Source organism: Lichenostomus cassidix, chromosome 3 (assembly GCF_008360975.1).
Source record: "Lichenostomus cassidix isolate B80296 chromosome 3, HeHo_3.0, whole genome shotgun sequence".
Taxonomy (NCBI): domain Eukaryota; kingdom Metazoa; phylum Chordata; class Aves; order Passeriformes; family Meliphagidae; genus Lichenostomus; species Lichenostomus cassidix.
Genome location: NC_139483.1, coordinates 106,899,957 through 106,921,635, shown reverse-complemented (window position 1 = coordinate 106,921,635; position 21,679 = coordinate 106,899,957). Strand labels below are relative to the sequence as shown.

Genomic DNA, 21,679 nt, shown 5'->3' with positions numbered 1-21,679 from the left:
TGCTTGCTTGCTTCTTTCTTCTTCTCTCCATATCTTTGTGAGGAGAATAGAAGTTATTTCTATTATAACAGGTGTGAAGTTGAACTGTCTGTGCTGGTACTGTGCAGGGCCACAGCATGGCTGGATTTTGGGCTCAGCTCTGCATGGAGAGCCTGGCCCCTTGAGAACAAAACAGTATAAAATCTGTTCAGGTCTGGGTCTCAGGTGCTGGGTTTTCAATGCATGGAATGTGTGGATCAGGTGTTTAAAACTCAGGGTCTGCTTTTAGTTCAAAGCCATCCCCTCCCCTCCAGCATCTTTGGAGAAGGGGAGAGATTCACTAAGGTTTTGTATCTACCACCCCATGTGGAGATTGTGTGGTCTTGGGGAAAAGAAATATTGTAGTGATTAAGATGTTACTCTGGTTTAAAAGGGTTTTTTTTCTCATTTCATAAACAGGAATGAATCTTTTTGATTCATTGGTAATATGAAAAATGCACACCTGGCCCTGAATCTGCAGTGAATTGTCCCTCTGAGCCAGAGCTGGTGAAAGAAAGGAATAATCAGATTCTGTTCTGTTGATGTTACAACTATTTAATGTTTACATGACCTGCTGTGAATTGTTAGATTTGGACACTTGCCAGACCCTCTCACCAGCCTCTACTTCACTCTTGCTCTGCAACAGGATAGGAGGGAAAATAGGATGGAAAATCTCATGGATTGATATAAGGACAGGGAGACCACTCAATCACTCTCCATTTACTGTCATGCACAAAAAAGACTCGAATTTCTGAAAATTAATTTAATTTATTACATTTGGAATATAGAGTAGGATGGTGAGGAACAAGAACAAAACTAGGGCCCTTTCCCTTCCCCCCTTCTTCGTCACAGGCCGTAGTTTACTCTTTCATTCCCAGCTTCTCCATCACCTCCACAGAGAGACAGGGGGACAGTGAATGGAGGTTGCAGTCAGTTCATAACAAGTTGTCTCCTCCACTCCTTCCTCCTTGCTTTCTTCCCTGCTCGAGTGTGGATCCCATCCCTGGGCTGCAGTCCTTGAGGATCAGGTGTCTCCAGCATGGGGTCTTCATAGGCTGCAGTCCTTCAAGGTACACCCACTCTACCCAGTGTTACCAGTCCAGTTACCAGTGATAACATTGCAAAGAACAGAGTCAGAGCAGAAAGAAATGTAAACCCAAATACAAATAAACATGATGCTTAGTTGATTTGTTTCAATCAGCAAATGCCAAAGTGCTTGTGTCAGGTTTGCAATATTGTTACTGTCCCTTTGTGTCCAGCCCACGTACTGTGGGCAGTACAGCCTTTGTGTACAGCCTACGTACATCTAAATGAACTGATTATTGACAGTAATTTAGCTCCAAGAATTGTCTAAATGAAACCATAGTAGTAATTTATTTAACTCATTTCCAGTTGGAAGAATTTGAATGAAGTTTTCCTAACTTGGAAGTTGAGGAGAGAAAATCTGTGTAATCTACACTGCCTTAGAGAGTTGCATTAGAGATTACATTATCTATTTTCTATAGTGAAAAATTAACATTTTGCATGGGCTCCAGGTTTTATCACAGCTCCTACCTAATGCAAACCTTGCACTTCACTCCATAGAGAATCCTTATCAGTGTATTTTTCAGTTTAGGATTGCTGAAAATCAGAATAAGGGAATGAAAACCAGGAAAAGCATACAGAAATACATAAATAAGAAACATCATGGGATTTTCCTCCCGTGTTGAAGGAATCAGGGTCAAGGTTAAAAATACAAAGTTAATGCCATATATTACAAAGAAGGAGAGAATAGATTTCATGGCTTTGATGTGGGCATCCATGCTGAGGCTGTTCATGGAGTTTGTCTGCATCTTGCACTTGTGTTTCCAGAGAGAAAACAGAAGGAAAATGGCAGAAAAGATGACTGCTGTGAAAGAAGCAACAAATCCAAAGCCATAGATAAAATAAATATGGAAAAAAACATCATCCATTTTGCCACTCACTTTTGAAAAATTTCCTTGCCCAATAGGATTATGGTTGTTACACTGTGCTTTATCAATGATGTCATAGAGAGAGCTGCTGATAGCCAATGATAAAAGCACTGACCCCAACAAGAGCCATGGCACAATCCTGTCAATTCTTACTTTCAGGTAGATGAAGCACCTGTTCCTGAAGTTGGCAATTTTTATGCAGTAAAAAACACAAAGACATGCAGAAACCCAAAAATTGGAGCAATCAAAAAAGTCCTGAATAGATAAAAGAATTTTACGAGTGGGTTTAACATAAAAATAATTGGGATAGATTGTTGAAAGAAAGGAATATAGCCATGAAAAGCACAAATGCCAAAACCTGGAACATCCCAGAAGCAGCAAGATCTTCTCATTAGAGTTCAAGCTTTTCTTTTTGACCCAGGCAATGCAGAGCACACAAACAATGAAAGCGTTTATCCACATGCCAGCAAACACCTGGAGGGTGATGATGGCCACAGTTGTGGCTCCATATGCAGTGACATTGAGTTGCTGTGGAGAGTAACAAACTTCCATGCTGCGAGCTGGGGAGCAGAGCTGTGCTGGCCAAGGGGGCTGTGGCTGCAGTGCCTCAGGCAGGTCAGTGGCTGCTGTTGCTGGAGTGTCAGGGATGGCAGGAGGAGCTTTATAGAGCAGCTGCTGCTGCTGCTGCTGCTGCTGCTGCTGCTGCTGGGGGGATTTTGGTGGCAGTGCTGTGGGGAGCAGGGCAGGTGCAGGGATGTAAATGTGCTGGGTATCCCCTTACTCGAGGCCAGTGTCACTGTGCACTATTTGAATGTTGGTTCAGAGGGGCTGTGTTGGGTGACACAAAGAGCGGAGATGTTTTTCTGCAGTGGAAGGTTTTGTGGTTTTGAGACTGATCCATGTTTGATCAGTGTCAGGCTTCAGGATCTGGGTTCTTGTGTCCCTTGTTCACCTATGATGACCATTAGTTTTGGATGCACTCATTCAAACATATTATTTCTTTTGCTAATTTGTGATATTGATGGAGGTCAGAGGATTTCCTTAAGAAAATTTTCATTTCCTGATTGTACCTGTTGTCTGCTTTATGCTTTGATTTGAATTTCTTCTGGTTTTGCTGACAGAACAGATTACGTTGTTTAGGATTGTTGGTTTTTTATTTACTTCTTTCTTTCTTCATCTCTCCAAGTGTTTGTGAGGAGAATAGAAGTTATTTCTCTTACAACAGATCTGGAGTGTCTGTGCTGGGACTGTGCCTGTACAGGGGCCTGAAATGACAGTGTTACTCCAGCAGCATTGTACTGTGGCTGGGGTTTGGGCTCAGCTCTGCATGGGGAATCTGGTACCTTAATAAAATAATGGTATAAAATCAGTATCTCCAAACCTAGGTTTTCAAATTAGGAGGATATGGATCAAGTGCTTGAAACACATCTGCTCCTGTTTCTTATCAATCCCCTCCAGCATCTCAAGTAGGATAAGATTTTATTTAACGTCCCATGTGCAAATTTCAAATGCCCTCATGTGACTCATGTGGCACCAGACCTCCGTTTTTATGCATAGGGATGGACACAGAGGTGTACTGGGATCTGAGTCACATTGCACAGAGGCTGAATTTTTTCCATCAGAGCATGATTAATGCCAAACCTCCTCTCTCCATCATCTGTTTCTGTCTCCTTTTATGATGTGGGGAATCCTAAATGATACATAAAGCTGACATGGTGCAACTCATCTGTGTGAAGATGCTGGCTTAGCTCCCTGCTCTGAGCTGGAACAGCATTGCACTGATGGGACAGAGCTGCTGTATTAAAGAAACAAGGATTTTTCCTGGTATTTTATGGTCTTGTGGAGAGAGTTCTGTAAACCCTGAGTGCCTACAAAATCAGAGCTCTGCAGTAGGACAAAAGGGTTTGCCTTCTCTTGGACAAGATTTACACTTGGAATGTCCATGTCTGGGTCCAGGCAGTGGTTGGGCCCAGGGGTGTCCCTGTGAGGGCAGGCTGGGGCTGCACCATGCCGGGCACACTGAGGTGTTTTCTAAAGTGTTGGTGGCAGCAGGGTTTTGATCAGACTGAGATACAACCCCTGACCATGTAGATGGGCCCCTGTGAATGGAGTTGTGTCTGTGCTGGACTGTGCTGTACAGGTAGAGAGCAGGAACTGCCCCAGTGAGAGGTCTCCCCTAAGACCAGAGAGGTGAAGGCTGGGAACTCCAGGGGGAACAGCTTGAGAGAAACCCACCATGTTTTTGGGCAAACTGCACAATCCGTGATCAAAACTAAAATGGAACAAAAAAGGGGGAAGCAGTAGTTTGTTATGACTTTTTGGTAGACTCCAGTGGTGTGTCTCTCTTTTCTTGTTAGTGGGGTGTGGTTTCTTCTTCTAGCTGAAGGGGAGACATTGATGTTGGCCTTGCTCTGGACTCGTGGGTCTAACAGGCTGTAACTCCCATTCCTGGTCCAGCAAAATGGAACACATGTTCCTCACTTCCTTCATGTCTCAGTGACTGCCAAGAGTGTTGGAGCACTGCCTTATTTTTAGCAGTGCCCCCAGCCCCTCTTATGTCTCTGCTGACAGGAATACTGTCTTCCAGAAGATCCTGTACTTTAGCTCCTCCCCCATCTGAGGGAGTCCTCAGGTGTTTGGTCTCCACCCCTGGCAGATATTTTCTTCCTGGGAGAACAGGAGGCCAAACAAGCCCTGCCAAGAACAGATGGAAAACCCATCCTTGGCACCTTTGGCATGCAGTAAGATGTCCCTCTGTGCCTTAGCTGGGGACAGAAATGAACAAATCAGATTGTGCTCTGTTCATGCTGGAATAATTTCATGTTCAGAGGACATGCTGTGGCTGGTTGAGCTTGGGCACCTGCCATGCCCCCATCCAGCTGCTCCTTTATTCTCATTGCACAACAGGGCAGGGGTGGAAGTGAAGGAGGAGTAGAAGATGGAAAAGCTCATGTGTTAATATACGGACAGGGAAATCACTCACCAGTTCCTGTCATGCACAAAACCAACTCAAATGTGGAAAAAATGAATTTAATTTATTGGCTGTTGAAAAGAGAATAGCGTGATGAGGAACAAGCACAAAAGTAGAACCCCTCCCCTTCCCCCCTTCTTCATCACAGGCCATAATTTACTCTTTCATTCTCAGCTTCTCCATCACCTCCTCCACAGAGAGGCAGGGGGACAGTGAATGGAGGTTGCAGTCAGTTCATAACAAGTTGTCTCCTCCACTCCTTCGTCCTCACTTTCTTCCCTGCTCACGTGTGGGTCCCATCCATGGGCTGCAGTCCTCCTGGGTCAGGTGTCTCCAGCATGGGGTCTCCACAGGCTGCAGTCCTTCAAGGTGCACCCACTCCACCCAGTGTTACCAGTCCAGTTACCAGTGATAACATTGCAAAGAACAGACCCACTTCAGCAGAAAAAAATGTAAATCCAAATACAAATAAACATGACACTTAGTTTATTTGTTTCAATCAGCAAATGCCAAAGTGCTTGTGTCAGGTTTGCAATATTGTTACTGTTCCTTTGTGTCCAGCTCACCTACCAAGTCTCATGGAATTTGTTATTGACAAGAATTGAAATTAAAAATAACCTAAATGAAATGTTAACAATAACTTAATTCATGCTAATGTGATTCAAATAATTTGAAGGATTTATTCTTAACTTCAGTGCTAAAGAGAGAACATCTGTATCATCTACACTGCCTAGAGAGCTGCATTAGACATTAAGTGACTTGTGTTTTATAATGAAATATCAAGATTTTGCATGGGCTCCAGCACAGACTGCAGTTCCTAACTCATGCAAACCTTGCATTTGACAAAGGACAGAATCCTTATCAGTGTCTTTTCCATCCTGGGATTGCTGAGAATCAGAATAAGGGAATGAACACCTGGAAAAGCATACAGAAATAGTAAACCAAGAAAGGCCACATACTTCTCTTGCTTTGTTGAAGGAATCAGTGACAAGATTAAAAAAAGAAAGTTAATGCTATACATTATAAAGAAGGAGAGAATAGATTTCATGGCTTTGATGTGGGCTTCCACACTGAGGCTGTTCATGGAGTTTGTCTGCATTGTGCATTTGTGTCTCCAGAGAGAAAAGAGAAGTAAAACAGCAGAAAAGATGACTGCTATGAATGAAGTGACAAATCCAAAGCCATAGATAAAGTAGATATGGAAAAAGTATTCATCCATTTTGCCAGTAATTTTCGAAAAATTTTCTTTCCTGGTGTAATCATGGCCATTACTGAGCTTTTTATCAGCAATATTATAGCTGGTAATGCCAATAGCTGAGGCTGAAAGCACTGACACCAATAAGAGCCATGGCACAATCCTGTCAATTTTTACTTTCAGGTAGATGAAGAACCTATTCCTCACATTGGCAATTTTAATGCAATAAAAAACGCAAAGACAGGCAGAAACCCACAAGCTGGAACAGTTAAAAGAGCTTTGAAAAAATACAATTATTTGAAATGCGGGTTGAACATAAAGGTAATTGGGATAAGTTATCGAAAGAGAGCAATATGCCCATGAGAAGCACAAATAGCAAAACCTGGAGCATCCCAGAAGCAATAAGATCTTCTCATTAGAGTTCAAGCTTTTCTTTTTGACCCAGGCAACACAAAGTACACAAACAATGAAAGCATTCATCCATATGCCAGCAAATGTCTCGAGAGTGATGATGGCCAAAGCTGTGGCTCCATATGCAGTGACATTGGGTTGATGTGGAGAGTGACAGCTTTCCATGCTGCGAGCTGGGGAGCAGAGCTGTGCTGGCCAAGGGGGCTGTGGCTGCAGTGCCTCAGGCAGGTCAGTGGCTGCTGTTGCTGGAGTGTCAGGGATGGCAGGAGGAGCTTTATAGAGCTGCTGCTGCTGCTGCTGCTGCTGGGGGGATTTTGGTGGCAGTGCTGTGGGGAGCAGGGCAGGTGCAGGGATGTAAATGTGCTGGGTATCCCCTTACTCGAGGCCAGTGTCACTGTGCACTATTTGAATGTTGGTTCAGAGGGGCTGTGTTGAGTGACAGAGCGGAGATGTTTTTCTGCAGTGGAGAGTGTTGTGGTTTTGGGACTGATCCATGTTTGATCAGTGCCAGGCTTCAGGATCTGTGTTCTTTTGTCCATTGGTTGCCGCCAATGACCAAGTTAGTTTTGGATGCACTCATTTAAAAATATTATTTCTTTTGCTAATTTGTGATATTGATGGAGGGCAGAGCATCTCTTGAGGGTGATTTATTTTCCTGCTACTGCTGGTTCTCTGCTTTATGCTTTGGTGTGAGTTTCCTCTCTGGTTGTGGTGACAGAACAGATAACGCACCATAGGGTTGGGCAGGTTTTTTTGGTTTTATGGTTTTTGGGTTTTGTTTTTGTTTTTTTTTGTATGATTACTCCTTTCTTTCGTCTTCTCTTCATATGTTGGTGAGAAGAATGGAGGTTATTTCCATTTCAACAAGTTTGAAGTTGAACTGAGTGTTCTGCGAGAGTGCTTTGTATGAATATATGTCATGGTTTAGGAATGGTCCTCCCCAGTTCTTTGCCCCAACCATGACACACCAAACCACACTGCCACTCTTTTTCACTCCCCCAATCTCCATCACCCCTGGGCAAGCTGGAGAGGAGAAGTGGAGGAACAAAAGGCAGAGATCTTGGGTTCAGATTAGAACAATTTACTGGAAACAGCAATCAGAGAAGAAAATGAACAGTAACAGCAACAATACTGATGGCAGAGGGTACAAGAAAAGAAATTTTTCACACAGGAAAAACTCCCCAGTAGTAAACACTATTGGAAGAAACCCCTTCTCCCCAGAAGAAAGTCCCTTTCCCTTGATCCCGTCAATGAAGTGCAGTGGTATAGAATAACCCCTGTGTTCCTCCCCTGGCTGCTGCAAAAATTAGTTCTGTCCTGGCCAGAGCCATGGCAAAATGTTACAACAGCAGGATCACACCATGGCTGTGGCTTGGACTCAAGCAGCTCATCATGGGGAATCTGGCATGGTACCTTTAAAAAAATAAAGATGTATAAATCAGAGTCTCCAATGTTGAGTTTTCAAAGCAGGAAGGCATGGGTCAGGTGCTTGGAACACACATGTCTGCTTTTAGTTCAAATCCATCCTGTGTGGCACCATGCAAGGAGGGGAAAAAATCTCTGGGACTTTGTATGTCTCAGACCATGTGGACTTTCTGGATGCCCTTGTGCTTCTCAAAATGCATCAGACCCCTGTGTTTCTGCATCAGGATGGACACACAGCTGTGGTGGGATCTGAGAGACATCACACACAGACTGCATTGCTTCCATCTGAGATTGGTTCAGGCTGAACCTCTTCCCTCTCCAGAATCCTTGTCATCCTTCTTTATTATGGGAAATCACCAATGATTAGTCTTGCTTAGCTAATTGGTTAGATATATTAATTGCCCAAATTCTTCTGAGCAAATCCATTCCATCCATAACTGAACTTCAATGCCCAGACAGCCACAATTCTTTCAGGATACAGTCCTGGGAAACAAAATAAAATCTCCTCAATGCCGGTGTTAAAAACTTGTTATGGAAATAATAATTCCACTCCAAACTGTTCCCAGCTACAGAAGGAGGGCTGGTGTGTTATCAAGAGGCATTAATTATTTGTTTGTTTGTTTCTGGGCAAGCAGTTTAAGGAGAGTTGGATTGGTTGGTGAGGCAGCCTGATGGAATGTGTGGTCTTTGGAAGAAGAGATATTGCTGTGCCCGAGAGGATGCTTTGGCTTAAATGTATGTTTCTCTGACTTCAGAATTAGGAAGGAAGCTCTTTCAAGATGCTTTTATGAGAAATGCACACCGTGGCACTGGGCATGAGGTAGAACATCCCTCTGAGCCTGAGCTGGTGAAATGAATGACCAGATCAGTTTCTGCTCTGTTTATGCTGGTGTGAAGGCAACTTTCCTGTTTCACCACCCAGGAGGCTCTCTGGCAGTTCTCCCCCACCACCAGAGACAGTCACTGCTGGGACTGAAGCCCCTTCACAGTGGGCACGTGCCCCACTTCACTCCCCACACTCACAGAGCCAGAACAGGTTTCCTCAACAGCTTGGCTCTGGGTTTCCCACAGCAGAGTCTCTGATGTCTGGATCTTTAAAGCAGTTTAATCATGGCACAGTAACACAGAAGCAGCTCGATCTGGGTGCCTCTGAGGAGGATCCCCAAACAAGTGAATCGCTGGGATTTTGTGTCCTTCCAGTCTATGCACATGATGTTTGGGGTGTCTAAGTGTCCAGTCACCTGGTTACACAGGTCCCCATGTCCTTTCTTGTGCCAGGTGTTGGCACCACATTTGGGGCTCGCAGCACTTCCCCACAACCTGCAGCTTGCATTGCAGCTGCTCATCGAGCTTTCTGCACTGAATATATTCTTCCACACTGGAATAATTTCACATTTGCAGGCCCTGTCATGGTGAGTTGGCCTTGGGAAGCTCTAAGAGCCCCAGTCTGTTGCCCCTTCACTTTCATTCTGCAACAGAGCAGGAGTGGCAAATTAGATGGAATTTCTCATGAAATGAGATAAAGACAGATCACTCACCAATTATAACTCACAGACAACACAGACTCAGCACAGGGAAAACCAATTTAATTTATTGCCTATTGAAAACAGAGTAGGATGATGTAGGAATAAGCACAAAACTAGTATATCTTATCTCCTCCCCCAGTGATCCCTGGCTAAATTTAACTCATTCTCCGATTCTCTACATGCTCTTCTCCCTCAGCATTGCAGGAGGATGGGGAATGGGGCCTGCAAACAATTCATAACAAGTTATCTCCTCCATTCTTCCCCTGCTCCAGTGTAGCTCTCTCCCATGGCCTGCAGTCCTTTAGGGCTTCTCTTTCTCCGGAGGAGCCAACGTGGTCGCTGGTGGGCTGAGCAGTGTCCCAGGGCAGGTCCATTGGAGAGCCTGGGACTGCCTTTTCCCTGCAAGGGACAGCATTGACCTGTCCTCAATGAAACCCTCCAGGCCTGCAGCTGCCAGGACCTGACCCAGGTACCCCATATATCATCCTGTGGGTCACTGTGAGATGAAGCTGTGGCTTTATTCCACACTGCACCTTGCACAAAACCCACATTCCCAGGGGTTTCACTGAGCCTGAGTCCACTGGAAAAGCCAGTCTCATCACTAACTCATGGTAGGCCAGGAGAGCAGTGACACAGAGCAGGGAATCCTGTCCTTGCAGGGAGAGGGGCAGAGAGGACATGCAGGGCTGGAGTGGGAAGGGAGCTCTGCACTCCCTGAGCACCCGGAGGCCTTTCCTGCTTCGCTGTTTGTGCATCAGTGACCACCTCTGGTGAGTGACAGGGATCAGTGTGTCCACACTAAGTAATCAACCCCTGCCAGACAGTGATACAGCCCATAATATCACACAGCACAGAGCCACAGCAGAAAGAATGGTAAATAAAATAGACATAAACCTCTTGCTTAGTGCAGTCATTTCAATCAGCGAATACCAAAACAGTTCTGGCAGGTTTTCAGTTTTGTTTTTGCTCTTTTGCAGTCAGCCCATGTGTCAGGTCTGAAGGAATCTCTTACTGACAATAATGCAGCTCACAGAATTACCTAAACTAAACAACAATTCTAATAATTTATTTAAATCACAATACCTTATTTCAAAGGATTTGATTTTTTTGTAACTTAGATGGTGAAGACTGAACACCTTTATCATCTACAATGGATGGAGAGTTACATTAGAGATTACATCACTTGTTTTCTGCAGTGAAAGATCAAGATTTTGCAAGGGCTCCAGCTTTTATTGCAGTTCCTATTTCATGCAAACCTTGCACTTCACACATGGCAGAATCCTTAGCAGTGACTTTACCAGCTTGGGATTGCTGAAAATCAGAATTAGGGAATGAACTCCTGGAAAAGCATACAGAAACACAAAAATAAGAATCATCATGGGATTTTCCTCCTTTGTTGAAGAAATAATTGTAACAATCAATGTTACAAAGTTCATGCTGTACATTACTAAGAAAGAGAGAATAGATTTCATGGCTTTGATGTGGGCATCCATGCTGAGGCTGTTCATGGAGTTTGTCTGCATTGTGCATTTGTGTCTCCAGAGAGAATAGAGAAGGAGAAGGGCAGAAGAGACAACTGTTGTGAATGAAGTGGCAAATAACAGACCATTGATAAAATAAAAAGGGAAAAAATCTTCACCTGTCTTGATATTCACTTTCCATAAATTTCTAGGATGGGAGGAATTGTAACCTTGGGTTTTATCAGCGACATCGAAAGCAAGGATTCCGACAACCAGGGCGTAAATCTCTGACCCCAACAAGAGCCATGGCACAATCCTGTCAATTATTACTTTCAGGTAGATGAAGAACCTGTTTCTGAAATTGGCAATTTTTATGCAATAAAAACCACAAAGACAGGTAGAGACACAAAAGTCAGAACAATTAGAAAAGCTTATAATAATTACAACTGCTTGGAATGTGGGGTTAACATGAAGATAATCGGGATAGATTGTTGAAAGAAAGGAATATAGCCATGAGAAGCACAAATAGAAAAACCTGGAACATCCCAGCACCAGCAAGATCTTCTCATTAGAGTTCAAGCTTTTCTTTTTGACCCAGGCAATGCAGAGCACACAAACAATGAAAATATTTATCCACATGCCAGCAAACATCTCGAGGGTGATGATGGCCAAAGCTGTGGCCTCATATGCAGTGACATTGAGTTGCTGTGGAGAGTGACAAAGTTCCATGCTGTGAGCTGGGGAGCAGAGCTGTGCTGGCCAAGGGGGCTGTGGCTGCAGTGCCTCAGGCAGGTCAGTGGCTGCTGTTGCTGGAGTGTCAGGGATGGCAGGAGGAGCTTTATAGAGCTGCTGCTGCTGCTGCTGCTGCTGCTGGGGGGATTTTGGTGGCAGTGCTGTGGGGAGCAGGGCAGGTGCAGGGATGTAAATGTGCTGGGTATCCCCTTACTCGAAGCCAGTGTCCCTGTGCACTATTTGAATGTTGGTTCAGGGGGGTTGTGTTGGGACACAAGGAGAGGAGATGTTTTTCTGCAGTGGAGAGTACTGTAGTTTCATGACTGACTTGTTTGTTCAGGTGCTGATTTTTCCAAGTAGGAGGGCATGGATCAGATGGTTGGAACACATATGTCTGCTTTTAGTTCAAATCCATCCTGTGTGGCACCACGCAAAGAGGGGAAAGATTCTCCGGGACTTTGTATGTCTCAGACCATGTGGATTTTTTGTATGCCCTTGTGCCTCTCAGAATGCATCAGACCCCTGTGTTTATGCATGTGGATGGACACACAGCTGTGGTGGGATCTGAGAGACATCACACACAGACTGCATTGCTTCCATCTGAGTTTGGTTCAGGCTGAACCTCTTCCCTCTCCAGAATCCTTGTCATCCTTCTTTATTTTGGAAAATCCCCAATGATTAGCCTTGCTTAGCTAATTGGTTAGATATATTAATTGCCCAAATTCTTCTGAGCAAATCCATTCCATCCATAACTGAACTTCAATGCCCAGAAAGCCACAATTCTTCCAGGATACAATCCTGGGAAACAAAACAAAATATCCTTAGTGCTGGTGTTACCAACTTCTTGTGGAAGTATTATTTGCACTCCAAACTGTTCCCAGCTACAGAAGGAGGGCTGGTGTGTTATCAAGAGGCATTAATCATTTGTTTGCTTTTTTCTGGGCAAGCAGTTTAAGGAGAGTTGGATTGGTTGGTGAGGCAGCCTGATGGAATGTGTGGTCTTTGGAAGTAGAAATATTGCTGTGCCTGAGACGTTCCTCTGGCCTAAATGGTTGTATCTCTGACTTCAGAATTAGGAAGGAAGCTTTTTGAAGATGCTTTTATGAGAAATGCACACCGTGGCACTGGGCATGAGGTAGAACATCCCTCTGAGCCTGAGCTGGTGAAATGAATGACCAGATCAGTTTCTGCTCTGTTCATGCTGGTGTGAAGGCAACTTTCCTGTCTCACCACCCAGGAGGCTCTCTGGCAGTTCTCCCCCACCACCAGAGACAGTCACTGCTGGGACTGAAGCCCCTTCACAGTGGGCACGTGCCCCACTTCACTCCCCAGACTCACAGAGCCAGAACAGGTTTCCTCAACAGCTTGGCTCTGGGTTTCCCACAGCAGAGTCTCTGATGTCTGGATCTTTAAAGCAGTTTAATCATGGCACAGTAACACAGAAGCAGCTCGAGCTGGGTGCCTCTGAGGAGGATCCCCAAACAAGTGAATTGCAGGGATTTTGTGTCCTTCCAGTCTATGCACATGATGTTTGGGGTGTCTAAGTGTCTAGTCACCTGCCTGGTGACACAGGTCCTCATGTCCTTTCTTGTGTAAGGGTTGGCACCACATTTGGGACTCGCAGCACTTCCCCACAATCTGCAGCTCACACTGAAGCTGCCCAGCGAGCTTTCTGCACTGAATGTATTCTTCCACACTGAAACAATTTCTCATTTGCTGGCCCTGTCATGGTGAGCTGGCCTTGGGAACCTGTCAGACCCCCACTCAGTCATTCCTTCAATCTCACTCTGCAAGGGGGCAGGAGTGGTAAATGAGATGAATTTCTCATGAGTCAAGGGAGAGACAGGGCGATCACTCACCAATTAGTCTCAAAGACAACACAGACTCAGCACAGGGAAAACCAATTTATCTTATTGCCTATTGAAACAGAGTAGGATGGGGTTGGAACAAGCACAAAACTAGAATATCTTATCTCCTCCCTCAATGATCTCAGGCTCAGTTTAACTCATTCTCAGATTCTCTACATGCTCCTCTCCCTCAGCAGTGCAGGAGGATGGGGAATGGGGCCTGCAGTCAATTCATAGCAAGTTATCTCCTCCACTCTTCCCCTGCTCCAGTGTAGCTCCCTCCCATGGCCTGCAGTCCTTTAAGACTTCTCTTTTCCTGGGGGAGCCACAATGGTCATTGATGGGCTGAGCAGTGTCCCAAGTTGGATCCACTGGAGGGTCAAGCATTGCCTATTCCTTGCATGGGACAGTTTTGACCTTGTGCAACTGAGGCTCCCCATGCCCCCAGCTGCAACATCTGGCCCAGGTACCACATACATCTGCCTGTGGGCACTGTGAGATGAAGCTGTGACTTTATTCCATGATTCACCTTGCACAAAACCCAACAGGTCACTTTGTACAGCTGGCCAAAGTAGGCCAGGAGAGCAGTGACACAGAGCAGGGAATCCTGTCCTTGCAGGGAGAGGGGCAGAGAGAACAGGGAGAATATGCAGGGCTGGATTGGGAAGGGAGCTCTGCACCCCCTGAGCAACTTGAGACCTTTCCTGCCTCACTGTTTGTCCATCAGTGACAACCTCTGGTGAGTAACAGTGATCAGTGTGTCCACACTAAGTTATCAACCCCTGCCAGACAGTGATACAGCCCATAATATCACACAGCACAGAGCCACAGCAGAAAGAAAGGTAAATAAAAATAGAGATAAATCTGTTGTTTATTTCAATTGGTTGAAGCTCTAAATGTCTTTACTACTGACAATAATTTATCACCAATAGCTGTCCAAAGTAAATACAAACAATAATTTATTTAACTCATCATAATCTTATTTCAAAGAATTTGAAATATATGTTCTTAACCTCTAAGATTAACATCTCTGTGATCTACACTGCCTGTAGATTTGCACTGGAAATTGAACTTGTTTTCTATAAAGAAATATCAACATTTTGCACGAACTCCAACTTTTGTTGCAGTTTCTACCTCATGCAAACCTGGCACTTAACACAGTAAAGAATCCTTAGCAGTGTCTTTTCCAGCTTGGGATTGCTGAGAATCAGAATAAGGGAATGAGCACCTGGAAAAGCAAGATGAATTAGGAAAACAAGAAACATCGTGTGTTCTTGCTTCTTCGTTGAATAAATTAGAGTAAAGATCAAAGTCATAAAGTTGATGCTGTACATTATGAAGAGAGAGAGAATAGATTTCATGGCTTTGATGTGGGCATCCACGCTGAGGTTGTTCATGGAGTTTATCTGCATCTTGCGTTTGTGTCTCCAGAGAGAAAAGAGAAGGAAAACAGCAGAAAAGATGACTGCCATGAATGAAGTGGCACATATAGAGCCAGTGACAAAATTCATAGTGTAAAAATGTTCATCCATTTTGATAGCTGCTTTCCACAATCTTCCTTGGCAGGTGAAATTGAGGTTTTTACAGAGAGCTTTGTCAATAATGTTGTAGTAAAGGATTCCAACAACCATGGAGAAAATCACTGACCCCAACAAGAGCCAGGGAACAATTTTGTCAATTTTTACTTTCATGTAGATGAAGAATCTGTTCCTGAAATTGGCAATTTTTACACAATAAAAAACACAAAGACAGGCAGAAACCCAAAAGTTGGAACAATTAAAAAAGCTAGAAGCACCTTGAATTAGTTGAGTTATGGGATAAACTCGAAGGCAATTGGGATACATTTTAAAAAGAAAGGAATATAGCCATGAGAAGGCCAAATAGAAAAACCTGGAACATCCCAGCACCAGTAAGATCTTCTCATTAGAGTTCAAGGTTTTCTTTTTGACCCAGGCAATGCAAAGCACACAAACAATGAAAGCATTTATCCACATGCCAGCAAATGTCTCGAGAGTGATGATGGCCAAAGTTGTGGCCCCATATGTAGTGACATTGAGTTGCTGTGGAGAGTGACAGCTTTCCATGCTGCGAGCTGGGGAGCAGAGCTGTGCTGGCCAAGGGGGCTGTGGCTGCAGTGCCTCAGGCAGGTCAGTGGCTGCTGTTGCTGGAGTGTCATGGATGGCAGGAGGAGCTTTATAGAGCTGCTGCTGCTGCTGCTGCTGCTGGGGGGATTTTGGTGGCAGTGCTGTGGGGAGCAGGGCAGGTGCAGGGATGTAAATGTGCTGGGTATCCCCTTACTCGAGGCCAGTGTCACTGTGGAGTATTTGAATGTTGGTTTAGGGGGGCTGTGTTGAGTGACACAAAGAGTGGAGATGTTTTTCTGCAGTGGAGTGTTGTGGTTTTGAGACTTATCCATGTTTGATCAGTGTCAGGCTTCAGGATTTGCGTTCTTGTGTCCCTTGGTCACCTACAATGTTCAAGTTAGTTTTGGAGGCACTCATGCAAAAATATTATTTCTTTTGCTAATTTGCGATATTGATAGTGGGAATAGAATTTCCTTAAGAAAATTTTCATTTCCTCATATTGCTCTTCTCCACTCCATGCTTTGATGTGAGTTTATCCTGGTTTTGCTAACAGAATAGAAAAGACAGTGTAGGGTAGGTGGTATTTTGTTTTGTTCTTTATTGCTTGTTTTATATTTTTAGGAGGAGAATAGAAGTTATTTCTGTTACGACAGGTGTGAAGTTGAACTCTCTGTGCTGAGACTGTGCTTGTACAGGGGCCTGAATTGAAAATGTTACAATAGCAAGATCACACCATGGCTGTGACTTGGGCTCAGCTCTGCATGGGGAATCTGGTACCGCTAAAGAAATATGGATGTAGATTAGAGTCTCCACTGCTGGGTTTTCAAAGCATGAATATATGGATCAGGTGCTTAAAACACAGGTGTCTGCTCTTAGTTCAAATCCATCCCATGTGGCACCACTCGAGAAAGGGAAGGATTATCCAAGACTTTTCTGTCATTCAGCCCATGTGGATATTTTGGATGCCCTTGTGCATGTCTTATGGCACTAGGTCCTTGTGTTTCTCTATCTGGATGGACACACATCTGAGATCACACAGATCTGAGTCACATCTCACAGATACTAATTGCTACCATCTGAGCTTGGTTCACGCTGGACCCCTTCCTTCTCCAGAATCTGTTTCTTCCTCCTTTTATGGAGCCTTAGATGATTATCCTTATTGAGCTCGTTTGGCTATTAGTTGCCTAAATTCTGTCCAAATCCTCTACACCTATATTTCAGCTCTAATGCACAAGCATGTCCACAGAATCAGCGGAGTTGGAAGGGACTAACAAGGATCATCGAGTCCAGCTCCTGGCCCTGCACATCACCATTTTCAAGAATCCCACCATGTATTACCTAAACACTTCTTGAGCTCTGTCAGGCTTGGTGCTGACCATTCCCATGGAAGCCTATTCCACTGCCCAATCACCCTCTGGGTGAAGAACCTTTTTCTGATATTCAGCCTAAACCTCCCCTGACCCAACTTCAGGCCATTCCCTCGAGTCCTATCACTGGTCACCACAGAGAAGAGATCAGTGTCTGCCCCTCTGCTTCTCCTCACCAGGAAGCTGTAACTGCTATGAGATATCCCCTCAGTCTCCTGTTCTCCAGGTTGCACAGACCAAGCGACCTCAGATGTTCCTCAGACAGCTTCCCTTCAAGGCCCTTCACCTTTTTTGTTGCCCTCCTTTGGATGCTCACCAAGAGTTTAATATCTTTCTTATATTGTGGTGACCAAAACTGCACACATTACTGCAGTTATTAACAGCTGGAGAGGAATGCTCTAAGAAAAACCTGCCATGGAGGAATATGTGCCATTGCCTCTACCCTAACTGACACTCTGGGCAATAGGACTTTCACTATGAAGTCCCTGTAGTACTTACATTAGACATGTCATGGTTTTGTCCGTCTCTCTGGCATGCTCTTGTTTCATTGGAATTTCAGTTTTGATGCGTTAATTTCCTTCTTGCCCTTGGCCACCTGCGGTGCTCACAGACAGCAGGGTGTGCACTTGGGAAAGCACAGTCAGGGAGCCACTGTCCTCTTTCATCCGAGAGTCTGGGGGCTGCAAAGCTGAGCAAGCATCTGCTCCTCAAACTGAGGGTAAGATAGAAATGCAAAGCCGGTGGGAGCTGGGACAGGTGACCTGGGGAGCATCCAGGGGTACAGTCTGGCTATGTAGGAATGGGGTCAGGAAAACTTTGGCACAGCAATCGGGAAAGAAGGGAGATGTGGTGGCACCTGTCCTTTCCAGGCCATTCACTGCAGAGATGTGTCCAGAAGAGATGCGTAAGATATGCATCTGGACCTGGACTGGTGACAGAAATGACCAGTTCAGGTTCTGCTCTGTTCTGTTCTGTTCATGTTGAAACTATTTTATTTGTAGATGGTCTGCAATGGAGTGTTGACCTTGGGCATGAACCAGACCCCCAACCAGCTGATCCTTCACTCTCACCCACAGGCAGAGCAGGGAAGGGGTGGAAAATAGGATGGAAAACCTCATGGGTCAAGGTGAAGGCGGGGAAATCACTCACCACTTACTCACATGGACAAAACAGACTTGACAAGGGGAAAATCAATTTATTGACTATTGAAAATATAGTAGGATGATGAGGAACAAAGACAAACTAAAACCCCTTCCTAGGATAAACTTCACATTCCTAGGTTGGCTATCTCTTTCCCCTACATCAGTGCAGAGAGATGAGGAATGGGGGTTGCAAACAGCAACCTCATAACGAGTTGTCTCCTCCACTCCTTCCCTGCACTCTTGCCCTGCTGCAGTGCGGGTTCCTCCCATGGGCTGCAGTCTTTCAGGATGAGCAGTTTCCAGCGTGGCCTCTCCATGGGCTGCAATCCTTCAGGATACCCCTGCGTCACCTACTGTGTTGTGAGGTCCTCCAGTGGCTGCAGGTGGCTCTCTGTTCCACTGTGGACCTCCACAGGCTGCAGGGCACAACTGGTGGTCACCATGGTCCTCTTCACGGGCAGCTCCAGCACATAGAGCAAGCCTTTCGCTCCCTTCCCTGGCCCTGTTCTTCAGCACTGTTTCTTATAGTATTCCTCATTCCTGACGGCAAGGCCATGTTTTTGTCTTTCTTAAAATATCTTTCTCAGAGGAGCCACGAGTGTTGCTGATGGGCTGATCAGTATGCCATGCTGGGTCCATTGAAGTGTCAAGAACTGTCTTTTTCCAGCATGGGAGAGCCTTGACTTGCCCCACTGAGACCTCACAGGCCTGCAGCTGCCAGCTCCTGGCCCAGGTACCCCATATATCATCCTGTGGGTCACTGTGAGATGAAGCTATGGCTTTATTCCACACTGCACCTTGCACAAAACCCACATTCCCAGGGGTTTCACTGAGCCAGAGTCTACTGGAAAAAGCCAATCTCATCACCAACTCATGGTAGGCCAGGAGAGCAGTGAGACAGAGCAGGGAATCCTGTCCTTGCAGGGAGAAGGGCAGAGAGGACATGCAGGGCTGGAGTGGGAAGGGAGCTCTGCACCCCCTGAGCACCCTGGGGCCTTTCCTGCTTCACTGTTTGTGCATCAGTGACCACCTCTGGTGAGTGACAGGGATGAGTGTGTCCACACAGAGTTACTATCCCCTGCCAGACAGTGATACAGTCCATAATATCACACAGCACAGAGCCACAGCAGAAAGAATGGTAAATAAAAATAGACATAAACCTCTTGCTTAGTGCAGTCATTTCAATCAGCGAATACTGAAAGAGTTCTGGCAGGTTTTCAGTTTTGTTTTTGCTCTTTTGCAGTCAGCCCATGTGTCAGGTCTGAAGGAAACTCTTACTGACAATAATGCAGCTCACAGAATTACCTAAACTAAACAACAATTCTAATAATTTATTTAAATCACAATACCTTATTTCAAAGGATTTGATTTTTTTGTAACTTAGATGGTGAAGACTGAACACCTTTATCATCTACAATGGATGGAGAGTTACATTAGAGATTACATCACTTGTTTTCTGCAGTGAAAGATCAAGATTTTGCAAGGGCTCCAACTTTTATTGCAGTTCCTACTTCATGCAAACCTTGCACTTCACACATGGCAGAATCCTTAGCAGTGTCTTTACCAGCTTGGGATTGCTGAAAATCAGAATTAGGGAATGAACTCCTGGAAAAGCATACAGAAATAAATAAATAAGAAACATCTTGGGATTGCCCTTCTTTGTTGGATATACGATTGTAACAACAAAAGATACAATGTTGATGCTGTACATTACTAAGAAGGAGAGAATAGATTTCATGGCTTTGATGTGGGCATCCACACTGAGGCTGTTCCTGGAGTTGGTCTGCATTGTACGTTTGTGTCTCCAGAGAGAAAAGAGAAGAAGAAGGGCTGAAGAGATACCTGCTGTGAATGAAGTGACAATTCCCAGGCCATTGATAAAATAAAAAGAGAAAAAATGTCTATCTATCTTCACACTGATTTCCCATGAATTTATTGGAACGGTGGAATTGTTACAGTGGGGTTTATCAGCGAGATCATAAACAAGGAGTCCGATAGCCAGTGAGAAAATCACTGACCCCAACAAAAGCCATGGCACAATCCTGTCAATTTTTACCTTCAAGTAGATGAAGAACCTGGTCCTGAAATTGACAATTTTTATGCAATAAAAAATGCAAAGACAGGCAGAAACCCACAAGTCAGAATAATTAAAAAAGCTTCGAAAACATACAAACAGTAGCTGTGTGGGCAGAACATGAAGGTATTCATGATAAATTATTGAAATGAAGTAGTATACCCATGACATGCATAAAGAGCCAGTCCTGGAGCATCCCAGAAGAAGCAAGATCTTCTCATTAGAGTTCAAGGTTTTCTTCTTGACCCAGGCAATGCAGAGCACACAAACAATGAAAGTGTTTATCCACATGCCAGCAAGTGTCTCGAGGGTGACGATGGCCACAGCGGTGGCCCCATATGCAGTGACATTGAGTTGCTGTGGAGAGTGACAAAGTTCCATGCTGCGAGCTGGGGAGCAGAGCTGTGCTGGCCAAGGGGACTGTGGCTGCAGTGCCTCAGGCAGGTCAGTGGCTGCTGTTGCTGGAGTGTCAGGGATGGCAGGAGGAGCTTTATAGAGCTGCTGCTGCTGCTGCTGCTGCTGGGGGGATTTTGGTGGCAGTGCTGTGGGGAGCAGGGCAGGTGCAGGGATGTAAATGTACTGGGTATCCCCTTACTCGAGGCCAGTGTCACTGTGGACTATTTGAATGTTGGTTCAGGGGGGCTGTGTTGGGTGACACAAAGAGCAGAGATGTTTTTCTGCAGTGGAGAGTTTTGTGGTTTTGTGAGTGATCCATGTTTGATCAGTGTCAGGCTTCAGGATCTGGGTTCTTGTGTTCCTTGTTTACCTATGATGATCATGCAGAGCCCTGGCTGTGCTCAGCAGAGAACAGTCAGGGGAATATTTTGCTGTTTAATCTGGACTCCATGAGCTGCAAAGTTCAACCAAGATGCTGGAAAACTGAAGTTTATATTGATCCTTCCCAGGCATTGAAATCCATATTCATTTGACCAATGGCATTGTCTTAAGATCAAATGAAGAACCACATATTGGGGCAGGTGAGGGGGCCAAGGAAAGTGAATCTGGATTTTTGTACAGGGATAATTTGCAGCATGTGAAGGAAAAGGGTAATAATAAGGGCAGGTTCCTCTGCCAGGGTTCAGATCTCATCTGCAGTGAAAGTGAAGGGTTTTAAGGATGGGACCATGCTGGGTATCCCCCACACTGCAATACCTGCTTGGTATAAATGAATTTGGATCCTGAACACTGTGGGGTGTTTTAACAGGCAAGGTGTGTTCAGCTCTGTATGGCATGGAGTGCCCATGTGTGGCTAGCGCAGGTCTTTCCCATGCGAATTCTTTTTGTGTTTTATAAATAAAGATAAAATTTGGATGTTATTAAAAACAGTGTCCCAAGATCTGGATGGTGCAGGCCTGGCCAATCAGGCCTAGGGGGAGGTTTCTGGCTGACCAATCTGGGTGACTTTTGAAAACTCTATATATATGATGAAATCAAAACAATAAAGGTCTTTCCTTCTTGCCACTGAGAACTGAGTT

General features: G+C 44.9%; 5 protein-coding genes across 5 annotated transcripts; all 5 read right to left on the bottom strand.

The window, feature by feature from the left end:
- Nucleotides 1-1,555: 1,555 nt before the first annotated feature.
- LOC146440389 (taste receptor type 2 member 2-like) lies at nucleotides 1,556-2,605 on the bottom strand. Its single transcript, XM_085057442.1, has one exon. It carries the CDS (start codon nucleotides 2,520-2,522, stop codon nucleotides 1,569-1,571), a length of 954 nt encoding a protein of 317 aa, XP_084913568.1. The 5' UTR covers nucleotides 2,523-2,605; the 3' UTR covers nucleotides 1,556-1,568.
- A 2,415-nt stretch (nucleotides 2,606-5,020) lies between these two features.
- LOC146440388 (taste receptor type 2 member 9-like) lies at nucleotides 5,021-6,724 on the bottom strand. Its single transcript, XM_085057441.1, has one exon. It carries the CDS (start codon nucleotides 6,710-6,712, stop codon nucleotides 5,759-5,761), a length of 954 nt encoding a protein of 317 aa, XP_084913567.1. The 5' UTR covers nucleotides 6,713-6,724; the 3' UTR covers nucleotides 5,021-5,758.
- Nucleotides 6,725-10,639: 3,915 nt separating this feature from the next.
- LOC146440387 (taste receptor type 2 member 9-like) lies at nucleotides 10,640-11,727 on the bottom strand. The gene has a single exon (XM_085057439.1). The coding sequence runs from the start codon at nucleotides 11,685-11,687 to the stop codon at nucleotides 10,740-10,742; it is 948 nt and encodes a 315-aa protein (XP_084913565.1). The 5' UTR covers nucleotides 11,688-11,727; the 3' UTR covers nucleotides 10,640-10,739.
- A 2,940-nt stretch (nucleotides 11,728-14,667) lies between these two features.
- Nucleotides 14,668-15,861, bottom strand: LOC146440386 (taste receptor type 2 member 7-like). The gene has a single exon (XM_085057438.1). The coding sequence runs from the start codon at nucleotides 15,619-15,621 to the stop codon at nucleotides 14,668-14,670; it is 954 nt and encodes a 317-aa protein (XP_084913564.1). The 5' UTR covers nucleotides 15,622-15,861.
- A 3,706-nt stretch (nucleotides 15,862-19,567) lies between these two features.
- On the bottom strand, nucleotides 19,568-20,962 carry LOC146440385 (taste receptor type 2 member 9-like). The gene has a single exon (XM_085057437.1). The coding sequence runs from the start codon at nucleotides 20,583-20,585 to the stop codon at nucleotides 19,638-19,640; it is 948 nt and encodes a 315-aa protein (XP_084913563.1). The 5' UTR covers nucleotides 20,586-20,962; the 3' UTR covers nucleotides 19,568-19,637.
- Nucleotides 20,963-21,679: the final 717 nt, after the last annotated feature.

What these genes read in the sequence shown, in the direction of transcription:
- LOC146440388 (XM_085057441.1), bottom strand. Translation starts at nt 6,712, where the DNA reads ATGGAAAGCTGTCACTCTCCACATCAACCCAATGTCACTGCATATGGA.
- LOC146440389 (XM_085057442.1), bottom strand. Translation starts at nt 2,522, where the DNA reads ATGGAAGTTTGTTACTCTCCACAGCAACTCAATGTCACTGCATATGGA.
- LOC146440386 (XM_085057438.1), bottom strand. Translation starts at nt 15,621, where the DNA reads ATGGAAAGCTGTCACTCTCCACAGCAACTCAATGTCACTACATATGGG.
- LOC146440385 (XM_085057437.1), bottom strand. Translation starts at nt 20,585, where the DNA reads ATGGAACTTTGTCACTCTCCACAGCAACTCAATGTCACTGCATATGGG.
- LOC146440387 (XM_085057439.1), bottom strand. Translation starts at nt 11,687, where the DNA reads ATGGAACTTTGTCACTCTCCACAGCAACTCAATGTCACTGCATATGAG.